Genomic DNA, 25,298 nt, shown 5'->3' on the forward strand with positions numbered 1-25,298 from the left:
AACATAGGTGAATGTATCTGTTTGAATTAGTGTTTTTGTATTCTGGGTAAATACTCAAAGTATTTTTTTGTATTCTTTGGGTAGTACAACTGATGGATACTGGGGTAGTTCTATTTTAAACTTTTTGACAAACCTCCATACTGTTTTCCAGAGTGGCTACACCAATTTGCATTTTCCCCAACAGTGCAAAAGGGTTCCTTTTTCATCCTCTCCAACACTTGCTGTTTCTTGTGTTTTTTATTTTAGCCATTCTGACAAGTGTGAGGTTATTATCTCATTAGAGTCTTGATTTTCATTTCCCTGATGATAAGTGATGATGAGCATCTTTTCATGTGTCTGTTGGCCATCTGGGCATCTTCTTTGGAGAAATGTCAGTTCATATCTTCTGCCCATTTTTAATTGGACTATTTGCTTTTTGCGTGTTGAGTATTATAAGTTTATATATTTTGAATACTATTTATCAGATATGTCATTTGCAAAATATCTTCTCTAATTCCATAAGTTGCCTTTTAATTTTGTTGATTGTTTGCTTCACTGTGCAGAAGCTTTTTATTTTGATATAGTCCCAATAGTTTATTTGTGCTTTAGTTTCCCTTCCCTCGGGAGACATAATCTAGAAAAAAGTTGCTAACACCCAATGTCAAAGAAGTTACTACCTGCGTCCTCTTCTAGGATTTTAATGGTTTCAGGTCTTGCATTTAGGTTTTTAATACATTTAGAATTTATTTTTGCATATGGTGTAAAAAAGTGGTCCAGTTTCTTTCTTTTGCATGTTGGTGTCCAGTTTTTCCAACATCATTTGCTCAAGAAACTGTTCTTTTCCCATTGGATGTTCTGTACTGCTTTGTCAAAGATTAACTGACTGGATAGGTGTGAGTTCATTTCTGGGTTTTCTATTCTGTTCCGTTGACCTATGTGTCTGTTTTTATGCCAGTACCATGCTGTTTTGATCACTACGACTTCGTAATATAACTTGAAATCCAGAATTGTGATGTCTCCACCTTTGCTTTTCCTTTTCAGTATTGCTTTGGCTATTTGGGGTCTTTTGTGGTTCCATGCAAAATTTAGAATTGTGTGTTCTAGTTCTGTGAAAAATGCTATTGGTATTTTGATAGGAATTGCATTAAATCTGCAGATTGCTTTGGGTTGTATAGACACTTTAGCAGTATTTGTTCTTCCAGTCATGAGCATGGAATATCTTTCCATTTCTTTATGTCATCTGCAATTTCTTTCACTGGTGTTTTATAGTTTTCAGAATACAGGTCTTTCACCTCTTTGCTTAAGTTTATTTCTAGGCATCTTAATATTTTTGGTGCATTTATAAATGGGATTATTTTCTCTTTCTTCTGCTTCATTATTTATATATAGAAATACAACAGATTTTTGCACATTGGTTTTGTATATTGTGACTTTACTGGATTCATTTATCAGTTCTAATAGTTTTTTGGTAGAGTCTTTCAGGCTTTTCTATATATAGTATCATGACCTCTGCAATAGTGAAAGTTTTACTTCTTCCTTACTGTTTTTTGGATACCTTTCATTTCTTTGTTGTCAGATTGCTATGGCTAGGACTTCTCGTACTATGTTGAATAAAAGTGGTGAAGAGTGGACATCTTTGTCTTGTTCCTGACCTTAAGGGAAAGACTCTCAGTTTTTCCCCGTTGAGGATGATATTTGCTGTGTGTTTTTCATATATGGCCCTTACTATGTTGAAGTATATTCCCCCTAAACCTACTTTATTTGAAGATTTTTATCATGAATCGATGTTGTACTTTGTCAAATTACGGCATACTATTTATGGACTAGTTGTGACATGAACCAAATCATTCGTTTCTTGAGCTTTGATTCCCTCATACTGTGAAATGAGTATAAAAAAATAGAACCAAATTCACATGGTTGTTAGAAGTAACTGTGTATCCATTCTTTGGCAGATGCCTGGTGACGTGTATGCATGCAATAAACATTGGCTATTTTTTATTATCATGCTTTTCCTTATTTTGGAGGTGACAACCTAAGGAGCATTATCATTCACTGCCAGTCTCAAGTCCTTGAGGCATATGACAACATATCTGATAAAATTGCTGCAAAGGAGTTAAGGCCATTAGACTTGTGAAGAAAACTTAACTTATACCATTTTTTAAAGGCATATTGGAATTTGTTTCAAATAAGGGCGGCTCAGATTAGTATTTTCCTAAGGCATGTTATAAGAACCGGTAGACCTCCAACACACTCACTGGGAGATGGCTGACATTAAGATAACATCTGGGAAATGCTGTGTATTCTTTTCCACTGGTGGGGTTTCATTGTGCATAGTATTAAGTTGAAGTTTCCAGAAAGCCTCTTAGGAGAGAAACCTGCTTTAATCAAGTATTTGTTTAATCAGGGATTTTTTTTTTTTTTTTACAAATAGTTTATTGTCAAATTGGTTTCCATATAACACCCAGTGCTCATCCCCACAAGTGCTCTCCTCCATACCCATCTCCTCCCTGCCCCCCACATCCATCAGTCCTCAGTTTTTTCTCAGCATTCAAGAGTCTCTCATGGTTTGCCTCTCTCCCTCTCCCCCACCATTTCCCCCCTTCTTCTCCCCCATGGCCCTCCGTTAAATTCCTCCTAATCCTCCTATACGTGCAAACATATGGTATTTGTCCTTCTCTGCCTGACTTATTTCGCTCAGCATAACACCCTCAAGGTCCATCCATGTTGCTACACATGGGCAGATTTCATTCTTTCTCATTGCCAAGTAGTATTCCATTGTATACATAAACCACATCTTCTTGATCCATTCGTCCGTTGATAGACACTTAGGCTCTTTCCATGTTTTAGCTATTGTTGAGAGTGCTGCTATGAACATTGGGGTACGTGTGCTCCTATGCACATGTACCCCAGTCAGGAATTTTCTAATCTATTTGCCTATAGGCACTATCCACTCCACCTCCGTTTTTGTAAAACCAAGTAACACATATAAACATTATATTGAGCTGCCTTAGATTCTTCCAAAGGCTTGAATGAGGAGGGGGGTCAAACAGATGGACTGACCCTCTCTGTGCAGAGTTGTAAGAGGTCTGTCCTTGGCTTTGGATCCTAGAAAGCCCTGCAAGTGAGTGGAGTTCTTAACAGGTTTCATTTCCGTGTTGGGGCAGGGAGGGCAGACTAGAGTGCCCGTAGTAATGTGACAGTTAGTCTCCTCCTTAGATTTTCTCCAGACCTTACCGGACTCCTAGGGGACCTCAGAGTCCATCTGTCCTTTGGGTGTCCCAGAGCCATTGGGCCTTGCTTAGGCCGACAGGAATGAGCTCCTGGGGCTGACGCATAGAAACCCAAGGGTACCAGAGGGTGTCCAGTTTCAGAGGAAGACAGAGGATTTGGAGTCAGACCAACGGAGGTCAATGTCTTAGTTCTTCCAGGTGTTCACATGATCCCTGGCCAAATCCCTTACCTTCTCTGAACTACAGTTTCTTCATCTATATAATGGGAACAGTTAAAGTACTTAGCTCAAATGGTTGTGAAACTCATTAGATATATAAAAGCATTTTTAAAAATATGAAGTGTTACATAAAAGCTCATTAATTTAATGTTAATGTTAAGGTTATTTTTAACCTGATCTTCATGGCCCATATTTTAGGGGTCCACTAGTCATTCTTTTATTCATTCCTGTCAAATATTTATTGAGTCCTTACAACATACCAGCCACTAGGGTTAGGTGCTGATATAGAATATAGAATAAAGTAGATCTGATCCCTGCCTTCTTAGAACTTGCATTCCATAGTGAGAGTCATTTGATAAGCAAAGGCACACACAAATCAGTGTATCATTATAGTCCCCTCTCCCCAGGTATTGATGTGGTATTTTTTTAATGGGGATATTGCTTATCCTCTATTTATAGATGCATTTTGAAGGTAAATCCCTGAACTGCTAACAGAAAATTCAGAAAATGAATTTATCAGTTTAAATAAGGAATACAATATTTTTTAAAATTTTTTTTTATTTATTTCTGAGAGAGAGACAGCATGAGCAGGGGAGGGTCAGAGAGAGAGGGAGATACAGAATCTGAAACAGGCTCCAGGCTCTGAGCTAGTTGTCAGCACAGAGCCCAATGAGGGGCTCGAACCCACAAACTGTGTGATCATGACCTGAGCCGAAGTCAGACGCTTAACCGACTGAGCCACCCAGGTGCCCTGGAATACAATTTTTAATAGAGAGCTAAAAGAGACATTAGGAACAGTTTATCTCAATCACTTCATTTTACAGATGAGGAAAACTAGAACCTAGAATACTAAAGAAGTTTTCCCAGTTATGTGTATATGTCTGAGTGTTTTTGTGTGTGTGTGTGTATGTGTGCGCGCGTGTACGTACATACGTGTGTGTGTGTGTGTGTGAGAGAGAGAGAGAGGGAGAGGGAACCCAGAGATTTTAAGGCAGGAGTTAGAATCCAGATTTCCCTTCCTCAAATCAGTGTTTTCCATTATGTTGGGGTCCAACTGAAAGGGCCGGCTCATATTTTTACAGTGAGTTATAATTATTACACTTTTATACAGTGGGTTTCAATTACTAGAAATTGGGGGCACAGCACAATTGATTTTCGATTATTAGAAACTGGGGACACAGCACAAACTTTGCTCCATGAAACATTAATATTTTAATAGATGTTAGTAGTTTATCACTTTTTTAAGTTTATTTGTTCTGAGGGAGAGTGCATGCAAGCAAGTCAGGGAGGAACAGAGAGAGGGGAAGAGAAAGAATCCCAAGCAGGTTCCATATTGTCAGCACAGAGCCCAATAGGGGGCTCAAACTCATGAGCTATGAGACCCTGACCTGAGCCGAAATCATGAGTCAGATGCTTAACTGACTGAGCCACCCAGGCACCTTAGTAGTTTATCACTTTTCGAGTTGCTTGGTCAAATTAGTTTAAGAAACTTTGCAGCCCTCCCCCCCAACACACACACCCCTGTGCCTTAGGAATCCATAAATGGATACTGTGACTATAAAAGATAATTCCTGCAATAAGGAAGCCTCTTAACTATGTACAACACAGCATTTCCCATACTTATTTGACTACAGAATCTATTTTGAATTATTTAACAATTAATGTGATTAATGTGCTGGCTGGGAAGTATAACCTTAGCATCAGTTTTGTTAGCTTCTTGGTAAAGTCTGGGAATGCCTAATAGTGAACTAAATTATATCACACAACTTTAAAAAGGGTAGCTTCTTCAATCTTAGGACCTCAGGCTGACTGTGGATATAGCAGCAACACCTAATAGGATGCATTTTCTTTTCTAATTTTTTTAAAATTTTTAACATTTATTTATTATTGAGAAACAGAGACAGAGCATGAGCAGGGGAGGGGCAGAGAAAAGGGGAGACACAGAGTCCGAAGCAGCTCCAGGTCCTGAGCTGTCAGCACAGAGCCTGCCGCAGGGCTCGAACCCACAAACTGTGAGATAATGACCTGAGCTGAAATCAGATGCTTAACCANGACTAAGCCACCCAGGTGCCCCCCCAGGATACATTTTCTTAAGTTGACCATGTTCTTTTAACCAAGGACTAGAATGGGAAATGATGGGAACTTGATAAGAATATGTTCTGATCTATCTTTGGAGGAAAACAGTCCTCTGTAAGTTCTTAAAAATTATTTCAGGCCTTTCAAAAAGTATTATTCTTTTCATTTTAGGCATCCACAAGCCCAGTGTTCTCCAAAAGGGTGTGACATCTTCACAGGACATCCAAATAAGGTAGCTGGATACCTTAATTCTGAAGTGACTATATATCTTTCATACTCGTCCAAGTCAGTGGTTGGGAAGCCTGTCTGTGGCTGCTTGGTCAGGTCATCCAAACATGAAACTGTTAGTGATATTTTGAAGTCTTTGAGACAAAAGCCCAGCTTGCTAAACAACTTTGGTTCAGCAGAGAGACAGGGAGGTACAGTGAAGAGAGAATCAAAAGCCTGGAAATTTGCTGCTGAGAATAAATGCTAGCTGCTCCCTGAGGTGATTTGTCTGTGCACTCCACTCTCTACAGATGTTAGAGCCTCTTTTTGAGTAAGGACCCGAGGTTCTTTGGTAGCACTTTGATATCCTGCTCAAATTCAATATGTGAAATGGAGGCGTCTCTCTGTGACTTGGAGCCCACAGCAGGCTTTGAAGTCTGATCCAATTTTTGCTGCCTACTATTTGATGTTGAAAGGATGAAATGAAGAAAATGTACAGTTTTTGCCAGTAACTCTGCTGAGCATATGTAAGATTAAAAAAACAAAATCCTTTGGATGATGTACTTAGAAATGTTAAGTAGATTAATACCTTCCTATAGGTTTTCTTTTTTCTTTCTTAGGGATAAAAATTAAGGATAGGAGGAAACCAGCACAGAGCTGTTTTTTTATATTCTGGACTATAATTAATTTAAGAGGGGGCTAGGTTGACTTGTTCAGAGGAAGAAATAAATGAATTAACAAAAGGTGCTGAGACTTTGGTACTAATTGCCCCAAGGGGAGGACCTTCACTCAATTCTAATGCAGGAAAGAGGGTGACTCACAACATGACCCAATATACTTAGCTCCTTCCTCATATCATCAGGGCTAAAGGTCCCTGAGTTAAATGGAAGCTATGTCCTTAAGGCTGTTTCATCAGAAGATAAAAGTAATGTTTCTCTTACTGGGTCTTTCTGAAGCACTCCGTTTCTGGGACTGATTTGCTGTCTTCTCAGACGTGCCATGCTGCCCTAGGTCGCCCAGGACTGAGTCCCTCCAAGGGAGCCCCTGCAAAACCTGGTAAGAAGAACATTGCGAATTGCATGCTGCTTCTACCCTTTGCATGCTTGTGTGCTTTTTGATGCGTTATTTCAGTGGGACTGTCTAGAAGGCAGGACTCAAATAGTAGTATGACCTAATGTTAGCAAAAAAGTTCAGGTTTGCGCATCCGTAAAGGCTGGATTAAAGGTACCCATTTACTGCCTTCTCATGCCATTCAAGTTTACTTCTCTGAGGAAAGAAAATGAATATCAAAGGCTATTATTTCCCTTCATCTGTTAAGAACCTCAAATTAGGAAACTGCTTCACAATTTCATTTTGTCAAAGGAAGGATGAACAACTGCAGCTTTCAGTGGAGCAGATCATTCTGGGTCAAAATTTAGGGCTTGGCAAAGCATGTGGGTTAAGAGAGTAGTTCTCTCTCTTGGCAACGCTGCCATTCTTTCAATAAGAATACATATATCTTGCCACTCTCCTTTGGGAAATAGCTATTTATGACCTCTTTTCTAAATTCTTTGCTTTAGAATATGGTGAAAGTTTGGGGGCTTATGTGTGGCTATAATCAGTACTTCTGGAAGATAAAATAGAAGCATGATGATAAGAAATATTTATGAACCAGAAGATACTAAGAACAGTGTGGACCATTCCAAAGAAAGAAATCTTTTCAACTTAAAATACTGACATTACACTTAATGTCAACCTCATTTATTTTTCTGAAGTGTGCAGTAGATTCCCAGGTCTCTCCAAGTTTCTTCTTAGTCTGTTTTTCAATGATAAAGTGGTACAGTATGAAGTGGGAAATGTACAATAAATGTGTGGACCTTCAGTCCATATGGAACTTAAGCTCTTGGAAAGAGACAAGAGAAGTCGAGTGTACAATAGCAGAACCTTTTAAATGGATATGAAGAAAATGATAAATCTGTCGAAGAGAATATTTTCCCCACAGTATTCAGGGTTCCCACACAGCCAGATAGCATTCAGGAATAAGGCCACAATGAGGTAGAGGTAGGAGTAGTGTAAAAAAAAAGGAAAACTTAGGGAAAAGACAGTGTGGCGGAGCAGAATCCATTTTGCAGGAATTTGCTTGGCATTTTTCTCTATCCAAACAATCTCTACCTTTTAATTGGGTTGTTTAGACCATTTACATTTAACATGATTTTTAGATATTTTGGTTTGAGTCTTTCATTTTGCTATTTGTTTTCTATTTGTCCTATCTGGTATTTGTTATCTTTTGGCATTCTACTTTAAAATACACATAAAAAGAAAAATTTTAAGTATGGTTGAGTAGCCAAAGGCACAGATTCTGGAGTGAGAGAGACCTGCCTGGATTCAAATCTCTGTTCTCCTTTGTAGTAGTAATCAAGTTATGAAACAACTCATCATCTCAGTACTTATACATATAAAATGAGGAAAATAGTAATTCACAGCTGAGGGGTTGTACTGAAGATTAAATGAGCTAATAATATAAGTAAAGAATATAGCTGGTATCTGGTTCATGGTAAGAGTACATTGTTTCTGCTGCTGCTGTGGTAATTATTGCTATTGATACTATATAAATGCAAACTAATCTATAAATATGATAAACAGGTAGAGAAATAAAATTCTTATTGTAAGGTCCTAAATTTTGGTGGGAGTTTAGAGGGAGTAAGAATATGTTATCTTTGGAATTAACTATTAAAGAGACTTGTTGGATTACAGTCCTCTTTCCCAGTCTTTAGGAAAATATCCTCAAAGTCAAACTTAATAAGCTACACGTCTGACTTGCTATAAATGGCACATATGCACTTTCCTCTTACAATTGTGTTTTCCTTCCAATCTATTTGGTTTTCTCATGGGTCTGCCTCTATCACCATTACTTCTCCTTACACTCTTGTAAATAGCATCCTAAGTAGTCTTCCTGCTTCCATTCTTTTCCTCCTTGAACTTCTCTTATGCACAGATCCTTGAGGAGCTTTCTAAAGCATACCCTGATCTTAACATTCCCTTCCTCCATATCCTCTATGCCTCCTCATCGCTTCAGCATCAACTCTAAACTTCTTGGTGTGATATTCAAGGCTGTTTCTGTTATGGGCCTAATCTTCCTTCCTAGCTCGGTCTTCCACTGATTTCTCTTCCTCATTCTGTGCTTCAGAATATCCAGACTGTTCTCCAAGCTTGCCTAGTATATCCTTTCTCACCTCTGTGACTTTGCTCACACTACTCCTTCTGCACCCCCATCCCTGTTCACATTCAGTCTACTAAATTTACATTCATGTACTCCATTCTTGAGTCCCCAGTGGCTCCCTCTTCTGTGCCCTTTCACTTTTCTTATAGTGCTTATCACATCCTGCCTTACCTCATAATTATTTTCATTCATCTACTAGATTTTAATCTCACTGGGATTGTATCTTTTCATTTCTGTATTCTCTTCTCACAGCCTCACCTACATCCTCTGACTGAATTCTTGAGCATCCAAAGCCGTGATGAAATATAATGGAAGCAAGAAAGTAATGAAGCTCTTGAATGAGTCAGAGAAAAGTTTTAAAATATGTTTTTAATAATCCTGGAACAAAGCAAATGTCTCTTAGTCACCCCAAAATAGGTATAGCATACGGGTGGAACAAGTTAAAATGATCCAAGCTGTTTGACTTTGTTGCTGTTGTTTTGGGTAGGGAGAGAGGGAAAGGTTTAGGCAGGAAAATGCATTATGTAAATCAAATTCCCCTTGACCTTAGAAGGCAACAAAGAGATTGAAGAACAAAAGCTTTCCAATTTTATGTTTTCCAGGTATTCAGCAAGGGTATATTCTGTAAGAGACATTTTAGCAAGTTATTCCTTTGTGCTTAATTTTTTGCCTTGAATTACACACTATTTCAACCTGAGTTTCTATGAAAGACTGAATAAGAATATTGTGGTCTTTTCAGTGTAAAAAAAACCCACTAACAACCAACAAGTTTGCCTTCTAATTTGCAATAGGTGCTGATAACTTCACTGTTCTGTGAACTGTGAGAGGTGGAGGGAGGCAGGGAATAATCTAAAGTTACTCAGGCCAGCTCTGCTCAGGGCAGACATGCAAAGAAGTATACATATGTGGGGCTTGTACAAAGGCTGTCTTCTACCCCTTAGATGGTCTCAGAAGTGTCCTTAATTGGTCGTTTGAGCCTGACTCATTCTAAACATAGGAGAGGAAAGCACAATGTACCCAGGAAGTGCATAATACGAATCACTTTGCCACTAATCCAAGCAGCGAAATTACTTAATTAGACTGATAGGTATATATACAGACCTGATCTCATTTTACTGTTTAAAAATGTGTTATTTAGACATTTGTCCTTTTATTTATTCATTCATTTACTCAATAATTATTAACACTTACTGAGTACCAGGAACTGTCCTGTACCAGGACTTCTCACACCATTTTAAAAGACCAGTTTGGGGTTCATTGTTTTAATTTCTAATTTTCCGGTCAGATACTTCCATGAATACAGTAGAAATGAATTATAGTTGACCCTTCAACAATGCAGGGGTTAGGGGTGCTGAGCTCCGCACAGTCAAAACCCGTGTCTAACTTTTGACTCATCAAGAATTTACTCATAGCCTACTGTTGACCTGAAGCCTCACTGATAACATAAGCAGTTGGTTAACACACATGACGTATATGTTATATACTGTATTCTTATAGCAATACCTAACTTTCTCTTAACTTTTTCAGTACTTCTAAACTGTGAAGTTCATCTGAGAGTTTTTTCAAATTGTTGCAAGTCTCAAAAAAAAATTTCCAATATATTTATTGGGAAAAAAACATGTATAAGTGGACCCACACAGTTCAAACCCATGTTTTTCAAAGGCATGCTCCTAGACAAACAGTCACGTATTTGGATGCTGTGTCAATATCAAATTGATCTAAACTTTTCTAAATTTCTCACTCTAATTTCTTTCCTAATCTTGTTGGGACAGGTAGCAGGGAGTCAACCCACAGACCCCATACATCACGAGTGCTGTTCCAGGCATGTATTTATCAGGGAACAGCAGTAAAAAAAAATCGTGTCCTCACAGTGCTATGTTTCCGCAGAGGGAGGTAACAATAAACAATAAGCATAATACAAAAGTCAGTAGTATGGGATGTTAGAAGGGCCAAGTGTTAATAGCACAAGGGAGATTAGGAGATTAGGCCAAAGTGTGTGAGCCGGGCTTGGGGGATGGTTGCACTTTTAACTAGGGTGGTTTGGGTGGGCTTTATTGAGAAGGTTTGAAAGTGGTGGGCTAATTAGCCATGTGGTATTTGGGAGAAGAGCATTCCAGACAAAGGGAGTACCTATGGTAAAGGCCCTGAGGAGAGAGTATGCATGGAATAGGGGAGGAGTTGAAAGAAGCCCTTGTGGTGGGAGCTGGGAGAGCAAGGAGAATGGTAGGAGGGGAGGAGCCAGATGATGCGAGTCGGTACTACTTCTTTTGTTTTTTTTTTTTATTTTAACTTTTATTAAGTAATTTCTATCCCCATTATAGGGCTCAAACTCATAACCTCAAGATCGAGTCCCATGCTCTATCACCTGAGCCAGCCAGATGCCCCCATATTTCTTTTTGAAAGTCAGAAAGTCATTGCACTTGCTGAGAGTAACTAACTAAATTGAGACTTAAAGATGGAGCATAGCACATTGGTAGGGAGCAGAGGAGCAAGAGGGGTTGCATCAGCCTCCCGCAGGGAACACAGTGGGCCATGCACCATGCTGGGGTGTGGTAGAGCCCTCAGAGGGCACCTGAGTCAGGTTTAGTGATGTGATTTCTCATCTTTCATGGCCTGCCCACCCCCCACCTCCATCCAGTCTAATGTCATCTCCTTCATTATTTTTCTTTATCTTTCTTGTTGCTCATTACCAACTCTTGTTAATTTTGGCATTAGTTCAGCTATCAGAAGGCAAATTTGGGCTCTATTCTATCCTTGGAACTCTTTTTTTTTTTTTTTTAAGTTTATTTATTTATTTTGAGAGGGAGAGTGTGTGTGTGAGTGGGACACAGGCAGAGAAAGAGGGAGGGAGATCCCAAGCAGACTCCACACTGTCAGCATGGAGACTGAAGTAGGGCTCAAGCCCACAAACCATGAGATCATAACCTGAGCTGAAATCAGGAGTTGGTTGCTTAACCAGTTAAGCCACCCAGGCAACCCAATTATCCTTGGAACTCTTTTTTTGTAATTTTTTTTAATGTTTGTTTATTCTTGAGAGTGAGACAGAGTGCAAGTTGGGTAGGGGCAGAGAGAGAGGGAGACACAGAATAAGGATGCAGGCTCCAGGCTCTCAGCTGTCAGCACAGAGCCTGACACAGGGCTGAAATTCACAAACTGTGAGATCATGACCTGAGCCAAAGTCAGATGTTGAATCAACTGAGCCACCCAGGCACCACTATCCTTAGAGCTCTTAATCCTGGGTTAACAACCATACATCTCAGTTTTCCAAGATGTGGATTTTCAGTGCTAACACCAGGACAAAGCCCGGCAAACTGGGACCAGTTGGCCACCCTATTACAATAGTAGAAGTTGAATTTGATTTTTTAAAATTAGATCTCCGTATCAGGCGACACAAAGCCTTAGATCCACGTGACAAAATTGCCTCACACAGCTTGCCTATTGGAAGGGGTTACGAGCAGCTTGCCAAACAGCAAGCACCATGACCGTAAAGGGCTCAGCCATCACCCATTTGACAGAGAGAGCGTGTTCCTACCATAGTCTCAAAGGCAACATGATCCCTATTGGGAAAGCACATGGAACCAAACCCTACACGGAGGGAAGGTGACTGGGTCACTCTGGCCTGCATCCAGCGCCTTCATAGAACGCCAGGCCTGAGACTTTGAGGCCTCTCTCGTGTAGTCCCTGGTGCTCTGGATCCCTGCGCTTTTTAGCTCCCATTGGGCTGAGACATCTTTTCTTCTTACCTGTGTGCCATAGAATTCACCGTAAACCTTCATCAGTGAGATTGGTAAAGCCTGTCTCAGGACTTTCCTCAGTGGTATAGTAAAGGGATTACAGACATAGAATTCTTACTGTTAGCACAAGAAGTAGAAAAAAACACTTCCTTGTTGGATACAGGTGTGCTTTTTGAGGGGGTACATGCACCCCAATGTTTATAGCAGCCCTATCAACAATAGCCAAAGTATCGAAAGAGCCCCAATGTTCATTGATGGATAAAGAAGATGTGGTGTGTGTGTGTGTATATATCATACATACATACATACATACATACATACATGCACACACACAATGGAGTATTACTCCGCAATCAAAAAGAATGAAATCTTGCCATTTGCAACTATGTGGATGGAATAGAGGGGTTTATGCAAAACAAAATTAAACACAAATATCATATGACTTCACTCGTGAGGAATTTAAGATACAAAACAGATGAACATAAGGGAAGGGAAGCAAAAATAATATAAAAACAGGGACGGGAACAAAACATAAAAGACTTCTAAATATAGAGAACAAACAGAGGTTATTGGAAGGGTTATGGAAGAGGGGATGGGCTAAATAGGTAAGGGGCATTAAGGAATCTACTCCTGAAATCACTGTTGCAATTTATGCTAACTAACTTGGATATAATAATTAATTAATTAATTAAAAATAAATGTAAGTTTATGGGAAAAATACTTCCTTATTAAAGGATCTTTTTTGGATGAGTGGTGCTCAAACTTCAATGGGCATCAGAATCACTGGGCCCATTCCCCAGAAGTTTCCCTTCTGGGGGAAAGTAAAGGAGAGGGGGATTTGCATTTTTATCAAGGTCCCAGGTGACTCCATTCTGCTGGTCTGGGGACTAGCCTTTGAGAACCACTGCTCTAGATGTCCCCTATCTCTCTGATACTACATTGAATCAGAAAAAAGTAAACTGTATACTCAAGGCCTCCTATTCATTCAGCAAACACTTATTGAGCGCCTACTATACATCAACTGCCCGGCCAGAAAGTAAAATAAGACACTTAAGGGACCAATGTATTTCTAATATCTTGGTCTTTGCAGCTGTTATTTTCCAAAGCAGGCTTGGGAATACACTAGTGTCCTTATTTATCTCAAGCGGTCTCATTAAATTCTCAGGAAATTGTCAAGAACAGTTACACATACTTGTAACTTTGCTATAGAGAAGGAGTGTTCCATATTTTTATAAAGTCTCTCAAGTTCTAAAATTATTAGGAATTATTGCTTTTAAAGGCTATTTCTATCTTATTAACTCTGCCAGCCTTTGCCAGCCTCCCTTATGGCAAAATTGTTCTAAACCCACCAGATCTGAACGCTTGCACGTGTCTCTAATGGGTATGTCATCACCGTAATTTTTGTGTTCCGGTTTTCTGCAAAAGAATTTAGGCAAGGCCAGCATAAGGACTGCACGGTTTGAGGCTTTTGGGCATGAGGGTGGGGGTGGAAGGAAAAAGAAGAGAGGAGATTATAGCTCTCCTAATCCCAAATTTCATTTCTAATTTAGCCCTATTTATATTAATTATGTACCTTTCTTCCTTTGCTCAAAAGACTTTTCTCATTTTTACCAGATCTAGGTTTGCGGTTGGTTTGTTTTTGTTTTGTTTGATTTTGTAATTTTGCAGAATGTGAACAGAGTGCCAGGACATCAATTGCAGTCGTGGCAGATTACCGCAATGGAGGCTTCTGTCCAAAATTGCGATTTTCAAGAGGAATTTTGTAGGTTAACTGCCAAGAGGAAAACATTCATTTTGGTGCCTCATTTCCCCTGAAACTTGGGGACCTGGATGATAAGGAAGAATGGATGCAGTCCACATAGGTCGGCACTCCATCCACGCGTCAGCCAGCTGAGATCCCAACCTGTGCCTACGGAGAGGAGGGTGGAAGGGAAGTGGCCACAGCCCAGGAGGTCAGTTTCTCAGCCACCATTTCCAAGGCTGCATACCTAAGGGAAGGTCTTACAACAGACAGACAGCCCTTCCTCATTTCTGCAACTCATTAAAACCCATTACAAAGTTGCATAGTTTGGGGCCATTAGTTCTGTCCAGACTGTTACTGCAAACGTATCTGAGGAAAGTTCAGCAGGAACTTTTCCGGTGCTTTCCTGAGTGTGTTAGGTCAGGATGCACTTTTTGCTGATGCCAAATTAGGTTCTGGCATTGACCCAGGACATCAGGAGCGCAGCTGCCAGACGACGCAAGGCAGGGTGTGTGAAGCAAGTTGGGCTCCTTGTCTTCCAGAATTGGATGTTGATGGTATCCCTCCCGCTATGCACGGCTGTAAAACGTGCTGAGAGGAATTTTATTTTTAAATTCTTTTCTTACTTGACGTACTTGAAACAGCACATGCTCTATAGACTACCCTGTTAGCCTTGGCTGCCTAGTTTGTTTTATTTTAAAGGATTCTTTTCAACTTTAAAATTAGGCTTCCAGTTCCATAATCGTAGGAGTGAGGAGTGGAGTGATTTTTTCTTTTTTTTTTACTTTCGTTTATTTTCCACGATTGGGAGTAATACATTTTTTTAATTAATAGACTTTTTTGAGTAGTTTTGGGTTTTCAGAAAATTGAACAGAAGGTACACAATTCTCATATACTCCCTTACTTCTTCCCCTCCCCAAGTTTCCCCTAATTAACATCTTGCATTATTGTGGCTCAGTTGTTACAATGGTGAGCCAATATTGATTATTATTAACTAAAGTCCATAATTGACATTCAGGCTTACTCTGTATGTTGTACAGTCTGAGTTTTGACAAATGTATAATGACATGTAACCACTACTACAGTTTCATATAGAGTAGTTTCACTTGCCTAAAAATCCCTTATGGCCCCACCTATTTAACCCTTCCCTCCCCCTGTGCTCCTGGCAACCTCTGTTTTGAAGGGGGGGTTGTTGGTTTTTGTTGTTTGTTTTTGTTTTTTTACTCTTTACAAGTTTTATCTTTTCCAGACTGGAAATACAGTTGGAATCATACGGTACATAGCTTCTTCACATTGCCTTCTTTCAGTTAGCAGTATGTGTTTGAGCTCTCCCATGTCTTTGCGTAGCTTGAGAACCCATTTCTTTTTATTGCTTACGATATTCTGTTGTGTGGCTATACCACAGTTTGTCCATCCATTCACCTATTACAGGATGTTTTGGGTGCCTCCAAGTTTTGTCAATTACAGAATGAAGCTACGATACATACTTTCGTTCAGGTTTTTGTGTGAATGTAAGTTTTCATCTCTTTTGGGTAAATACCAACAAGTGTGATTGCTAGATTGTATGGTGAGAGTATGTTTAGCTTTGTAAGAAGCTGCCAGCCCGTCTCCCACAAAAGCTGTACTATTTTGTCTTCTTACCAGCAGCAACTGAGAGTTCCTGATGCTCCACATGCTTGTCAGCATTTGGTGTTATCAGTGTTTTGGATTTTGGCCATTTTAATAGATGTGCCATAATATCTTGTTGTTTTAGTTTACATTTCCCTGAAGTCATATGATCTGTGGCAACACTTCATATGGTTATTTGCCACCTGTATGTCTTTGGCGAAGGATCTCTTCAGGTTTTACCCAGTTTTAAATTGTGCTGTTTGTTTTCTTCTTGTTAGTATTAAGAATCCTCTGTATATTTTGGATACCAGACCTTTGTCAGATACCTGTTACAGCTATTTCTCTCAGTCTCTGGCTTGTCTTTTCATTTTTTAAGCGGTATCTTTAGTTGAGCAGTAATTAATTTTTTATGTATATATTATAAGGGAGAAAATGTTTTTAAATCAAACTGACTCCCATCTTAGCTTAGTACCCATCCCCCATCCAGGAAGGTAAGAGCAGCCTCAGAGAGGCTAACAAGATAATCTGTTTAGTTTTTGAACATATGAGATCATGACACAAGGTGTTCCCTAAATTAAATGTAATCAACTTTAGGTGCTATAGGGAGGCAAGACAGACATAGTCCAAAATTAAATAAGGAAAAAAAAAACTTGGCTGTATGGCTGTCTTCAGAGTCATAAGATTCTTCTATGTGTTTCTGGTTTCCTTGCTACTTATACTCCTTAAGTAACAAGAATTCCTACAATGACCAGGAAAACTGGGGTTGTCAGCTTCCAGTAAAAACTGTATTTAGCACAAGAAATATCGTTGGCTAAATATCGTTGGCTGGGAGAGAGTGAAATGCATCCTTATTACTCATTCGTTCAGGCACTCAGCAGATGTCTCATGAGCACCTACTAAGTGGCAGGCGCTGTGTTGGGTGCCTGCAGACAGCAGGATGCAGGCTTGTCCTTGTGAAGTTTGCATTCCGAGAGAGAAACGGACAAGTCACTTTGACATCAAATCTCCTTTGATGGAGGTGTTAATAAGAGCGAGCAGTGGAGCTGAGCTACAGCAAGAATGCTGGGTCTCAGAGGAGTAGAGAACGGTCACACAGGCTTAAACCAAAGCTGAGAACTGAAGGGGGTATTGAGAAAGGGCCAGGCCTAGAGGGGAGAAGGGTGTTTCCAGCCTTCTGACTGTTCCCTTTCTACACCAGGGAAAGCTCACATGGAAGAGAGAGGAGATTTTGGTTGTTCTTGTTTTTGTAGGTTTTTAAATTCTGAAATGTAACATGCTTACCAAAAAAACCATTTAAAACAGAGATGGACAGTGTAAAGAGTTATTATAAAGGAAACACATGCATAACCACAACTGAGATCGCAGAAAGAACTTGCCCACGTCTCTGAATCATCCTGCACACCCTTTCCTGATTGTGACTCCCTTTTTCTTAGAGTTAACTACCTAAGTACGCATCCTAAATATCAGAGTTCTGTTTTGCCTGTTTTTAAACTTTGCATAAGGAGAATCACACAGCATGTATTCTTTGGTGTCTGGTGTTTTCTTCTTGTCCTTTTTCCTTTAACGTTACATTTTTTTAAGATGAACTTATTTATATTCACTGCTATGGAGTATCCTACTTTATGAATCTAGTCTTCTGTCACCGAACATCTGGATTCCTTCCAATTTAGAGCTCTTACAAAATAGAGATGCCCATGGGTGACGGTCCCACACTCTTGGCAATATAGCACCGTAGGCTTTGGAGGTCAAACGGACTTAAATGGCTATCTCAACTCTGCCACTCTAACAGCTACTTAACTTACTTAAGTAACAGTTACTTAACCTCTCTGTGCCTCTTCTCATCTGTTAAATAGGAGCAATAAAAATACCTGTAACATATGGTGTGCATGTAAAGCACTTAACACAATACTTGGCATATAGTAAGAATTCAACAAAAGTTTGCTTCTGTGTGGGGTTCTGTTTCTTATTCATGGGAGCATTTCATTTTCCTCTGAGTAAGCTTTCTACCAAGTTTCTATGGCCTGACCTATCTGGATCTAGAATTATAGAAGCCTTTGAGATACTTCTCCTCAGCCCTCTCATTTTACTGATGAAGAAACAGTCCCAGTTGGTCAACACAGAGCTGGGTTCTATGGAGAAATTGAGGACATAATGCCTCTGGACCACTCTTTTGGCCCAGACTATTCTTGATGGTTCTTTGGACAGCCATTTTAGCTTCTTACATGTATTTTCCTCTTTGCTCTACAAGGGAACAGGGGAAAATAGAAAGCTCAAGGGGTTAGCTCTATGGTCAGCTGTAGACTGTGAAGTCTGTTACATTATGCCCCAGCCATTTGATTGTGTATTGGTCAGAGTTTAGGATTTCATGGGCTCTATCCTGGTTAGGTTCAGAAGCAAGCAGGCAAAATACCGCACATAAAGCCATGCCTTGAGGATTGCTAGCATTAGGTAAATGTGTTTTGTTTAGCTTGAACTGCTGTTAGATTTACATTCAAATCACTTGTTATTTTTTTAAAGGAATGGATACATTTCTTATTGAACTATTAAAACAGGGGCATCTGGGTGGCTGTTGGTTAAGCCTCCAGCTCTTGATTTCAGCTCAGATTGTGATCTCACGGTTCATGGGATCTAGCCGTGCATTGAGCTCTGTGCTGACAATGCAGAGCCTAGTTGGGATTCTCTCTCTCTCCCTCTCTCTGCCCTTCCCTGCCCCCATCAAAATAGATAAGTAAACATTTTTTTAAAGAATTGTTAAGATGAAATTGGAGTAATGACAGGAGGGAGAAATTCAAGGTAAACAATTGATATTAAATGAGTCTACAGTTTACTTCCAAGCAAGAACAGTTCACAATGACGTTCTCTTCACCTGTTTCAAGTCTGCTTTCTATCCTCAATCAGACTTTTCTGAGCATTGCCCATCACCACCCCCAAAACTTTCCAGTCCACATTTTGCCTTTCCCAGGACTTTGCTGGTATTTAGTCCTTTTATTAGCCTGAACTTCCTGGTCTCTGATACACATTCATAAGAGAGAGAAAGAGAGAGAGAGAGAGAGAGAGAGTATGTGTGTGTGTGTGTTTATATATGTGTGATACACTGGCAGTTTTTGAGAGAGCTCCAGGTGAGGACTTGTCCTTCAAAAATAAGACTCCAGATTATTGGTTTAATCATGAGAATAAAGCCTGGCACAAGATAAGCACCTAATAAACATTTAGCTGCTGTTGCTGCTCTAATTTCTCACTCCTCAAATGAGAATTGCTTCTGAAAGTGCCGGTTTCCAAGTTAACAACTCCTCCTCCTTTTCTTTCAAATTGTCCAGATTTATGAAGTACACTAAGATTTCTATAAACTGCACTTAGTTTTTCCCTCAATGTCACCATCAGTCTCAAGAGTTTATCACCTTGAACCCTTACTGCATTTAAGAAGAGTGGGACTAATCTGTTGGTATTTTCTGTGTCTGGCAATTTGTGTAATGGGAAGAGTTCTGTTTCATTAATCCACCTAAATAGTATAAAGACCACCCCCTACCCCCGACTCTGATCTCCATTTCCTTTCTTCACTATCCAAAAGGGTCTGTTCAGCTGCTTAGCAGCAAGCAATTAGAGCAGCCAGTCTACTTAGACATTAGGCTGGGTTTGTCTGACCTAATATACATGAAGACTCAGTGTTCCCAAAGGGACTCTTCCTTTTTTAAAGGAAGAAATTAATGATATCCCTTTTCATTAAATTGGTGCCAGGTATTTTCTCTAAGCAGGCTATTTAAAAGAACAAATTCAAACAGGTCCAAGAAACAAATGCAAGAGATCCACAGAGCTCTTAAAGGATGAGTTTACATACTATCCTAATTTCAAAGGAAAAGTTTTTATACCAGGACACAATGGCTGGGCTCTCCCAGTGGGCACACAGCAACTCTAAATGTCAGACTCTGCATTTGTGCAGAAATCAGATAAGCGCAAAGAGCTCTAGGCTTGTTTCGGTTCTTAACTGATCTGTCCTCCCAAGGACAGTTCACATGCTAACTCATTACACAGGTCTGAATGTTTGGGGCTGTGGGTGGGGGACAGAACATCCAAGGATCCACTCCAAATCTCCAGGGATCAGATTACAAAGTGTCCGTTCCATTTGTTTGTCGTGGCTATATTTGCCCATGCTCACAGTAGTTCAGCTCACAGCATCACGCTTGTACTCTGCGTTCTGATTTCCAGCTTGTGTTGCTGTCTGGGGCCCAGGGCTCTTCTCATCTCTTGTGGGCTGGTCATTCTTTGCTCCAGACCACATCCTCTTAATCAGTCCATTAATGGAACCCCTACTTCACATGGAAGTTTTTATTTAACACTGTGGGAAGGCACTAGAAAAAAGTACATCCCATTGTCTTTCCCCTTACAGAGTTAGAATAGATGCTCCCTTTAAACTGCCACTCTGAGCAAATCAACATATGAGCCTAGGAGACACCTGTAAATAACCGTAAATAACTGGTGAGTGATTAGAGGATGGGACACACACTGCATAAAGGCCTTGTTTACATTATCTGTAACCAGTAAATTATACAATTGACCTTATAGCAGTTCTCTTCAGCACTCCTGGCAAATGGTCATCCAGGCTGATTTCATACCTTCTTTTGGTAGACCTTTTGCATTGTGAGCCTCTTGGAGAAGCTAATGGAATTCATGCACTCTGACCCTAAAAATATTTTGCATATAATGTCAAGGACTCCTTGAACACCTTCCTGTTCCATCAGAGTCTATATTGCAGGTTAAGAATCTCTATACTAATGAGAATAATTGGCTAATTTTGAAGAATATCAATTTCTTGGCTAGAAAGCTTAATAGAAGGGTTTCTTTTTTCTTGCTCCCCAATAACTGAACAAAAAAAATGGCTACTTCTTTTAACATATGGTGGTTCTTTAAATATTTGTAGATTGCTATAGCTCTCTCATTTAGACTTCTCTTTGAGGTTTTGGGTTCTGTAATTCGTCAAATGGCCCTTAAAAGCTGTGTCTCCATTCGGGAAGTTTTGTTCTAGGATCTAAGGCCTTGGCAATAGAGGAGATGCTCCTGCAATCTAAAAGGATAGAGCTGTGACCTCTCAAAAATGCCAAGGCAGGTTACTATGATGTTTTCCTTCTTCATTGATAAAGAAAAAAAAAACATTATCCCCTTTTGAAAAACTAAAAACCTCAAAATTCTCAAAAAAAAAAATAAAACATTTTGAGCCCTAGATTTCTCTATCACCTTAGCTCTTTTTTTTTTTCAAAAGAATACTGCTTAGCAATTGCTCAATTTTTCATATTTAATAGTGAAGGAGGATTCTTAATAGAATTCTGGAGTGAAAGTTGGAACATAAAGATTGAGATAAAATCTTTTTACCCTTTACTTTTAACTCCATGCAAAGTGGGGTTAATGTTTTCTGAGCCACTTTTAAATACTCAGATAATTTATGCACAACATATATTAGTATTATTGCTGTTCTTGAAAGCAGTTTTTTCCCTGATTCTAATTAATATCAACCTGAACTTAGATACTACTCCAGGACTTCTTAGGCCACTGATTTTAATAAGAGTAATAATGGTCCCCCAAGTCTCATATGTTGTGTTTTGGAGATTTTAAATTGTCTTTAGTTTTTCTTTCATGAAAGGCTATATTGTAACTATGTAGAAATTAGAGAAAAATCATGAGGGGAAAAAAACGAAACAATTCATAACTCCCCACCCCCCAAAATAACAGCAACAAGCATGACTGAATGTCTAGAGATGAGGTATTTGGATTTGGTTATAGGCAGTAAATCGGCCCTCACAGAAAAATGAGTAGGTTGGACCAAGTCATGCCTGATTTCCCTAAACTTACATTATTCTGTAATGAGAATATGCCGAGGGTGAATAATGAAGCTCGTGTGTTGACAGATATTTATCATCCTAGCTGCCACCAGTAAAATGATTGCAGTCTCTGATAAACTTGATTGTGATTCCCATTTTAACGTTTTGCATACTTCCCTCAAGTCTACTCACCCCCTAAAAGTGTTTTCCTGCCTATCCTATTACAGTTGACTCTCTTTAACTTGATGTGGAGGCTGGCAGGTATGGGCCTATGACCTTTCCTCAAACCCTAGAATATATATGTGTGTGTGTGTGTGTGTGTGTATAAAACAAGGAATGTATCAGAACAAATTAGGATAAATTGGATATTGTTTAATTAAAGAGATTATATTAAAAGGTTTATGGGCAGGAGTGGAGCTATTACCACACATATACACCTAAAGGGGCAAAGAAAGGGCATGGCATCTGGAACCCAGATGGAGAGGGCCACATGAGGAGAGGGGCCTTGAGAAGAGAGATAACTTTCAGCAAAGGACACATTTAACACAAGAGAAAACCCCACAGAGGGAGCTGGGGAATAAGAGTATTTTCTCTTTCTTTCTTCACTCTCTTCCCTTCCTCTGATTTCTTGCTAGGGCTCTCTATTGACCAAACCATGGAAAAGCCAGAGTAGTCCATTCAGGCCAGCTTCTGGGGCAGAGAACTTGGTAGAAATGGATGGAGAATGGATCTCTAGGGAAGGGATGCTACCTCATTTAAAAGGACCCAATAGAATGCAAATTGGTACAGCCACTCTGGAAAACAGTATGGAGGTTCCTCAAAAAGTTAAAAATAGAATTACCCTATGATCCAGCAATTGCACTACTACGTATTTACCCAAAGGATACGCAAAGGGGTACTGCACCCTGATGTTTATAAACAGCGTTATCAACAATAGCCAAGGTATGGAGAGAGCCCAGATGTCCATCGATTGATAAATGTATAAGGAAGATTGGTGTGTGTGTGTGTGTGTGTGTGTGTGTGTATACATACATATACATATATATACACACATATATGCACACCATAGAATATTACTCAACCATCAAAAAGAATGAAATCTTGCCATTTGCAATGACATGATGGAGTTAGAGTATATTATGCCAAGCAGAATAATTCAGTTAGAGAAAGACATGCCATATGCCATATGATTTCACTCATATGTGGAATTTAAGAAACAAAACAGATGAACATATTGGTGAGGTAGTGGGGGTGGGGGTTAGGAAGAGAGAGGGAAACAAATCATGAGAGACTCTTAAAGGTACAGAACAAACAGGGTTAATGGAGGGATGTGGGTGGGGGATGGGTTAGATGGGTGATGGGTATTAAGGAAGGCACTTGTTACGATAAGCACTGGGTGTTGTATATAAGTGATAACTCACTGAATTCTACTCCTGAAACTAATATTGCACTGAAAGTTAACTAATTAGAATTTAAATAAAAATTTGGAAAAAAAAATTTCTGACAGTGCAGAGCCCAATATGGGGTTTGACTCATGAACCATGAGATCACGACCTGAACCAACTCAATAGTCAGACATCTAACCAACTGAGCCACCCAGGTGCCCCTGGAAGATATTTTTTTAAATAGTGCATCAGTTAGTAGTTGTTCTCTGCTTTAATAAACAGACACTGAAATACAGTGACTTCGATAGATAAATGGTTACTTTCTTTATGTCACCAGAAGTCCAGGGAGGTAGGCAGTTCCTGGCATTGGTTCAGAAGATCAAAAATGTCAGGCAGGGCCAAGACTCTGCAACTCTCTTGGCTTTCCTTTCATGATCCCAAGATGGCCACCATCTCCCAAGAGATTCAGCCATCATGGCTGCTTTCTTTGCAAAGGGCAAGAAGGATTTTCCTGGAAGCCCCACCCAGTGACATCTAATGGGCCTCCTTTTTCTAAGAGGCTGGAAACCATATTTGAGCTGATCACATTGTGCCCCATATGATATAAGGGTTCTGTTGGAAAAGAAATAGGGAAGAATGGAAGTTGAATAGACAACTAGTCGTATCTATCCTAGGTAGAATTTAGTCATCTGAGATACATATGCCCAGGACATTGTTTCATGCTGGTTTCTAAACTTGGGAATTCTCCAGTCCTATGAATCTTATATTCTTTCCTGAGTAATCTGGTTTAGCCTCAGCTGCTTCCTGGTATATCAAGGTCTACAGGCAAGAAAAAGGCCACTTACAAGAGATGGTTATAAAATCCCAAAACACGTATTCAAGTACCTTGTGGAGAAAATTTGCAAACAAAATGAAGCTATTTCTGGTAGAGTCTAAAAGCAGGAAAAATGAGGGGTGCCTGGGTGGCTCAGTCGGTTAAGCATCCAACTTTGGCTCAGGTCATGATCTCATGGTTTGTGGGTTCGAGCCCTGTGTCGGCCTCTGTGCTGACAGCTAGCTTGGATTTTGCTTCAGATTCTGTGTCTCCCTCTCTCTCTGACCCTCCCCTGTCTTTCTCTCTCAGAAATAAATTTAAAAAAACATTTAAAAAAATAATAATAAAAACCAAAAAAAAGTAGGAGAAATGGAAAAGACATACTTTGTTAGCCTGCTGGTGGAAGTATAAAGGAACAATTTTTGTGCAAAAGTATTTTGCAGTGCATACTGAGAGCCTTTAAAATATTGTTCATATCCTCTATGCCAATAATTCACTCAGAATGTGCCCTTTTAAAAAGTCTAGAAAAAGTTAAGAGGGCAATTAAATAAATCTGATATGGCTCTATTTTGGAATAATATATGACAATTAAAAATTTACAAAGCATTTAAAATAGTATGTGAGAATTGGTTTTGTTGTCATAATAGCCTAAGGTTCTGCTGTGGTTTCGCCCGAGTATTCCAATCCTCTAGGTCTCCCATTCCTTTAAGACCCAGCTGGAATGTCTGGAGCCTCCCTCCTAGCATCCTGGTTGGATTTAGACTGTCCACTCCATTGCTGCCTGTCACACCTCAAACTTCAGGAAAAAGCCAAACACTCCTTTTTTTACGATTTTATTTTTGGGGCACCTGGGTGGCTCAGTCAGTTAAGCACCTGACTCTTGACCCCAGCACAGGTCATGATCTCACGGTTCATGAGTTTGAACCTCACATCAGGCTCTGTGCTGACAGTGCAAAGCCTGCTTGGGATTCTCACTCTCTTCCTCCCTCTCTGCTGCTCCTCCACTCATGCTCTCTTTCTCTCTGTCTCTGTCTCTCTCTCTCTCAAAAATGATAAGTAAACTTTAAAAAATTATTTTTAAGTAATCTGTACATTCAACATAGGGCTCAAATGCACATCCCCAAGATCAAGTGTTGCACGCTCCACCTGCTGAGCCAGCCAGGTGCCCCTAAATACTCCTTTAGAAAGAAATTCACAAAGACTTTAAAGGGCAATTCGTAAAAGGAGAAAATGTAAATGACTTATGACTCTATGCAAAAATATTCAACCTCAAATTTTAATATGAGAAATTAAAATT

At 39.6% G+C, this 25,298-nt stretch overlaps 1 protein-coding gene across 1 annotated transcript in view; it reads left to right on the top strand.

Moving 5' to 3' along the window:
- The window catches only part of MYO3B (myosin IIIB), a 399,691-nt gene that overhangs the window by 304,136 nt on the left and 70,257 nt on the right, over nucleotides 1–25,298 (top strand). The window contains exons 31-32 of the mRNA XM_077751146.1: nucleotides 5,675–5,735; nucleotides 6,667–6,766. Coding sequence (XP_077607272.1) covers nucleotides 5,675–5,735; nucleotides 6,667–6,766 — 161 coding nt within the window. The remainder of the gene's footprint in view (nucleotides 1–5,674; nucleotides 5,736–6,666; nucleotides 6,767–25,298) is intronic.

The sequence above is a fragment of the Crocuta crocuta genome, unplaced genomic scaffold (assembly GCF_008692635.1).
Source record: "Crocuta crocuta isolate KB4526 unplaced genomic scaffold, BGI_CrCroc_1.0 scaffold219, whole genome shotgun sequence".
NCBI classification, from domain to species: Eukaryota; Metazoa; Chordata; class Mammalia; order Carnivora; family Hyaenidae; genus Crocuta; species Crocuta crocuta.